The 5,583-nt window shown below is 47.4% G+C and overlaps 1 protein-coding gene across 5 annotated transcripts; it reads right to left on the bottom strand.

The window, feature by feature from the left end:
- Positions 1–215: 215 nt before the first annotated feature.
- Positions 216–5,296, bottom strand: LOC135304114 (uncharacterized). 5 transcript variants are annotated; one of them, XM_064426364.1, is made up of 4 exons: positions 5,185–5,296; positions 4,628–4,874; positions 2,373–2,403; positions 216–1,088 (listed from the first exon to the last, which is right to left on the bottom strand). In XM_064426364.1, exons 2-4 carry the CDS (start codon positions 4,787–4,789, stop codon positions 739–741), a joined length of 543 nt encoding a protein of 180 aa, XP_064282434.1. In that variant the 5' UTR covers positions 4,790–4,874; positions 5,185–5,296; the 3' UTR covers positions 216–738. The 5 variants fall into 5 exon arrangements, 2 of the variants coding, with proteins under 2 accessions (XP_064282434.1, XP_064282433.1); XM_064426363.1 differs by lacking the exon at positions 5,185–5,296 and having other exon boundaries at positions 4,628–5,016; XR_010365552.1 differs by lacking the exons at positions 2,373–2,403; positions 4,628–4,874; positions 5,185–5,296 and adding an exon at positions 2,192–2,278 and having other exon boundaries at positions 949–1,088.
- Between the last annotated feature and the right edge of the window lie 287 nt (positions 5,297–5,583).

Genomic DNA, 5,583 nt, shown 5'->3' with positions numbered 1-5,583 from the left:
TCTTCAGCTCTCCTCCACAACCTCTCTGACAGTGAGCAGCCTCAGCTTTGTGCTGCTTTGGATTAGCCAGCAGCGATCCATCCCTGCTGGCATCTGCCTGGGGTGCATCCCAGCTCCCTGTGCTGGGGCTGTCTGCACCGGGGCATGGAGCTGCCTTGGATTTGCCCTGCTTGAACTTCACTGGACAGCTCCCCGTGCTCTGAACTGCCCGTGGAGATGGAGCTTCCCTGCCGTGTTTTCCTTGCTAGTGCCAAGGCTGTGGAGGGGGCTGAGAAGCTTTTCTTGTGCTGTTTCTGAACCATTTTGTCCCTCTGCTGTGGACACGGTTCTTCACTGGCAGGTTGTGCGGGAAGGATATAAAATATCTTGTCTTTATGTAGCACCTCTTGTTAGAAGGGACCCAGGGGACTGACCAAGGTACCCAGCTCTGAAAAGCAGCCAGCTGCAGAGTAGAGCTCCTCCCCAGCTCAGAACAGGTTGAATATAGGGACTTGTTTTTCCAGGATCTCAGAGTCAGCCCCACAGCGCATTGAGGGTTTTTTCCCTCCATCTTTTGCTCATGCTTTGTGTCCATCAGCAGCCATCCATCATTACCAGAGTTTGCTGTTCACTGTCACTGCAGGACACGAGCTTACTCCAGCAAGCTGAATTTCACCCAAAGAAACGTCCCAGATTCCTCATCCACGACCTAAGGTTTCCTGGAGGAAATAAGGGAGGAGCTGACTCAGAGCAGTCCTGCTACATTTTAAACAGGCCCAAGTAAGTCAGATTCTCTAGCAGGCTGTATTTGTTCTTGTCATTTTTCATACAGTGCAGCTTATCTCCCTTATGCAGGAAAAAGGGTCTTGCAAAGTTTACTGTGCCATTCACAGGTCCCACAGCCATGTTGAGAATTCCTTGGTTTTGGAAAAGCGTCATTGTCAAAGACTCTTTGGGTGTCTCCTTGCGGTAGAGCTGAGCATAGATGAAGTATTTGCCACTCTGCTGGATGATGAGGTACTGCTCTTGGTCCTGCACAATCCCATTGCAGTGCTCTAATTTCCAGTTCCAGATCAAAACTCCTGGTTCTTCTGAAGAGTCCTCCTTTACTGAGGAAAGCACAGACAAAATGGTGTGGTGAGTAATTATGTCAGAGGACAACCTTGTTCTGTACATGAGCATGTTTTATCACTGCTTCCCATTCTCTCACTCCCCATTCACTTCTTGACTTTCTAACAATTATTGTTTACTTGTTATTCTACTTGCTGTTATTATAATTATTATTGATCGTTCTTTTTGAGTTTGCTGACTTCTAAGAAGTGCTAGAAAGGGGTCCCAATCTGCCAGGAGAGGCTGTGAAGGACCTCTGTGGCCATGGGTGGCTTGGAGGTGCTCCCTGCCAGAAGAACTCAGCTGTGGAAAGCACCCTGGAGATGGGAGATCTTCAACACTGAGGGTTGGGTCTCAGCTGGTCTCTAATAACAAAAAATTCCTAGGTGGAATTTCAGCTGGATCTGAAGATGATGAGGATGACAGTAATCTTGCTGGCTGCTGTGGTTATAGCCCTTCAAGAGGGGAACAGTCAATAGCTAAAATTCTATGTGTGCAGAAGTTTTTAATTTCATTAAATAAACCTCTGTGGAGGTTTCAGCTACTCTACAGGGCATTAGTTTAGAGCTGCCCTGGAGTTTGCCTGGAGAGCTGGTGATTAACACCCAGCAAAAGTGATGAGCCTTGAGAGGCTCCCTGGAGCAGAGGCTGGGCAGATCTAAAGGAGTAAAATCGGGATTTATTAAAGGCCTTCACAGGATGCACCTTGGGCAGTACAAGAGCCCGGCCAGGGCTACCCCAAGGCAAGGGCAACCCCAAGATGGACCCTGGGTCACGAGTTTTCACACTTTTATAAGTTTTGGTCCATTTCCATATTGGGGTTCATTGTCCAGTTACAGCTCAGGTGATGCAGTCCCACCCTCCCAGTCTGCCCTCCTCCATTCCCTGTTGTTTGCACTTTTTGGGCCTGAAGCTGCAGCGGTGTCCTTGGTTCTGGGGCTGGAAAAGGATTGGTTTGTGTGACTGAGCTGTGGAGAGACCTTGCTAACACTTTATATGAAGTTCAGAGTTATAAACTAATGCAGTACAGAATCTGCAAAACACGAAAGCTCAGACTTAAGGCATCACTGTGGGTTTCACATGCCATCTTTGGGTGACTCACACAGAGAGAGGCAGCTGCTGGCTGCCAGCCCTGGGTGCAGAGCTGGGCAGCTCTGTTTGTCACAGTGCCCTGGGGACTCTGTCAGTGCTGACCCCTGTCCTTAAACAGCACCAGGCCTGTGACACAGACAGCTTGTGTCACAGCACAAGCCAGAAAGCAGCTCTAGAATCTCCATACTTACAAGATCCATGTGCCCAGCATGACCCTGGTGCCTGTGGAGAGAAGCAGGGCTTGGTCAGTGTTTTCTCCTGTGATTTTCCATTTATCTGTGAGCTCAGTAGAGGAGCATTATCATTACAAGAGCACAAAAGCATTCTCCTAGGAAGAGAAGTTATTTTTCTACCCACCATTACAAACACAAGCACTGTTTTGTTACGAAAAAACAGATGTTTTCCAACAAAGTTTTGAAATGTTTAAAATAGGTCAATTTTTTTCATATCCATTTTGGTGGCATTTTCACAGAATTAAAAAAAAAAAAAAAACCCAAAAAAAACCCCCAAAAAAATCACAAAACAAAACAAAACAAAACAAAACAAAAACAAAAAAAAAAAAAAAAAAAAAAAAACAACCCAAAAAAAGACAACCAATCAGCAGTGACTTGCAGCAGACCTGGTAAAAGTTCTACATTCCTGTTGGGTGACAGGATTTAATTCCATGCCTGGACTCAGCTCTTGTGGATGCTCACAAGTGATGGCTCTGTGGACAAGGACTTGACTTAAAGCCAGTGCATAAACGTGGGAAGCTGCACAGCGTTGTGCTAATTCACCCTCATTAACCCCATTAATTCCTTCTGTGCAGAGTGTGGAATGACTCAGGCAAATAAAATCAGCACTACCACACCAGCCAGGCAGAGCAGGGAGGACAGCTGCTGGCTTTGAAGCCTTCTTCCCTGTAACTGCTGCACATGCTGAGCTCGGGGTGACAGGCACAGAGCTGTCTGATCCAGAAGAGCCTTTCCAGCCCAGGGTGTCTCCATGGGTGCCCTGGTGGGAAACTGTCAGTGGCAAGAGATTTCAGTCTGTCCCTGTGACTCACACCTTGGGCTTTGCTCGTGCAGCTCCTGCTCTTCCTGCACAGCAGCTCTGCTCTCCCTCTGGCAGAGCCCAAAAAAAGCAGATTTGGGATCAGCTTACAGGTCCAGAGACCTCCTTCTCCCTCACACCTCTCACATCTTAGTGAGTTCAAGCTCAAAAATGCTTGAATTTGCCCTAGGAGCACCGCCTCGTTCCTTCCTTAGGAAGTTGCTGTCCTGAGTGCTGGGGAGGCTGTTGGCTGCCTTGCAGGGAAAGGCTTCCACTGCCCTGTCCTGCTTTCCCCAGTTAACAGGAATCAACAGGACTGAAGGCAGTCCTTTCACTTACTAAAGAAACTTGCTGTTTACTAACACAAAGTTAGTAAACAGAAAAACTTTCCTGAATAAAAGAAGGGAAGGAGTGGAATATGTGTGAACATCTATGTGCTCGTTGCCATCACAGGGATTCTGTTGTGACTGCAGCTCACAGAGATGGTGCTTCACAGCTCCCAAATGGGTGGGAGAAGCTGTGGGTTTGGGGATAAAAGTGGATTAAAAACAATTAATTTATTTTGGGTTTTTTATATTTTACTGCTATAAGGTGCAGAGACCGTTTCTCTCTTGTGGGAATTTAGCAGACTGCATATTTTATTTTTTAAAATTCTGTGCCTTGTAGGATCAGTCCTCAGAGGGCTTCCTGGCATCATTATGCCCCAGGCAGCTCCCAGATCATGAGAACAAACTACCTTTCCTCTTAACAGGAAGGGGTTTTTTCCTTGTGTCTTCCCCTAGAGAACCGGAATGTACAGTTCCAGTACTGGAGGGAGGTACCTTACAACGGGATCAACCCAGCATCCCAAATTAGTTCTTGGTTCCTCCAGGACACAGATTCACATTTTGGAAAGCTGAAAATAAAAAGCTGACTTTCAGCCCATGAGTCACTTGGCTCTCCCAGTATTTCTGTTCAGTACTGTGCGTGCGGTTAGGAAAAGCTCATCGGGACTAGCTCATGAAATGCAGAGCAAAACTTGAACTGGTTTTTGTGCTAGATTGTAAAAACCAAGTGTGAAAAGGCTTTGTGCCTGGTGAATTACCACAACTTCTCAGCCCCGCTGGTCTTCACAGAGCATCACCACTTGATATCACATTGGAACAGTGCAGGAAAAGAAAAACCAGAGTAATAAAACCTGACTTTTTTTTTAAGCTTAAGAAAACAAGAGGAAAACACTGAAGACATTGAGGAATTGGTGAGACAGTAAGGGATTGATGAAAACATTATCAGCTGAAATCTTGGAAACCTAAAGCATTAGCACTCTTCAAAGAGGAGAGAATTACTAGGTTGGAGTTAGCTGATAGCATCAACCCAGCACTGTTAATAATTAGGAATGAGCACTGCAGAGTTAAGAATTTTGCTTTGTCCTTACCTGCTGATGATAGAGCAAACAGAAGGCGATGGGAACCAGGGCTGAGATAATAATCAACACAAAAATGAGAGCATGAAAAGCCACCCGCAGACATGTGGATCTCCTCTTCTCTGGAGCATTCCCACCCTCCAGCATGGCTGGTGGCTCCATGATGCCTGACATGGGTACAGCTGGAGGGGAGGATGAGGATGCAAAGAGCACCGGGCTGAGGAAGGCACTGCCAGGATTCCCGAGGTCCGTGTTGCCACTGCGGGACATGGACAGGATTTTATACTGGTGATTTCCCCATGCTAATAAGGCCAAGAGGAGGAGCCACTGGGTTTCATCATCAGCCCAGGCTCCAAGGCAGTGAGTTTGCACTTCCTCACGAAACTGAGGCAGGGAGCTCTCAGCTGGCTCCTGGCCCAGGAGGCCTGAAATGAAACTGGCAACAGGCTCCAAAAATCACCTCGGAATGTCAGTGCAAGGGGTCAAGGTTAAAAACCCTGCAGGGAGCACAGAGTTCACTGGACGAGGGATGAAGGGATGAGGTGCCAAGCACAGGAACCTCACCCCACCTGCTGCTGTCTCTGGAGCTGCCAGTGCTCGCTTGGTGCCTGGCTGGGGAGCTGGCAACAGGTGGGAGCTGGTTCTCATCCTGACAGCAGAGCCGCTGATGACAGCAGGACATTTTTCCAGTTCCCTGGGGACATGATTCATGCAGTAAAAGTGAAACCACACTCACTCCAAACTGTGACGCCACAAGCATCAGTCTTGGCAGCAAATGGGAACAGCAAATGGAATCCAACTGCCAGCCTCAGCTTCCCCCTGACACCACTCAAGGACAAGGAAGAGTAGGAAGAGGGTTGGGGTTTTGGAGGTGGCTTTCAATTTGGCAGTTAGAAGTGAGCCAGGTTTCAAGGTCTTCCTGAAATAAATTTTAGCCTTTCCTGTCCTATATTTTTTACTTACCTGCT

This window comes from Passer domesticus, chromosome 7 (genome assembly GCF_036417665.1).
Source record: "Passer domesticus isolate bPasDom1 chromosome 7, bPasDom1.hap1, whole genome shotgun sequence".
Classification (NCBI taxonomy): Eukaryota; Metazoa; Chordata; class Aves; order Passeriformes; family Passeridae; genus Passer; species Passer domesticus.
The sequence above is the reverse complement of the archived record's forward strand: the minus strand, read 5'-3'. Positions and strand labels throughout refer to the sequence as shown.

What these genes read in the sequence shown, in the direction of transcription:
- LOC135304114 (XM_064426363.1), bottom strand. Translation starts at nt 4,885, where the DNA reads ATGTCCCGCAGTGGCAACACGGACCTCGGGAATCCTGGCAGTGCCTTC. An exon ending in GTTTGCTCTATCATCAGCAG is followed by an intron (nt 2,404 to 4,627) that starts GTAAGGACAAAG and finishes TTCTCTCCACAG; the next exon opens with GCACCAGGGTCATGCTGGGC. An exon ending in ATGCTGGGCACATGGATCTT is followed by an intron (nt 1,089 to 2,372) that starts GTAAGTATGGAG and finishes TGCTTTCCTCAG; the next exon opens with TAAAGGAGGACTCTTCAGAA.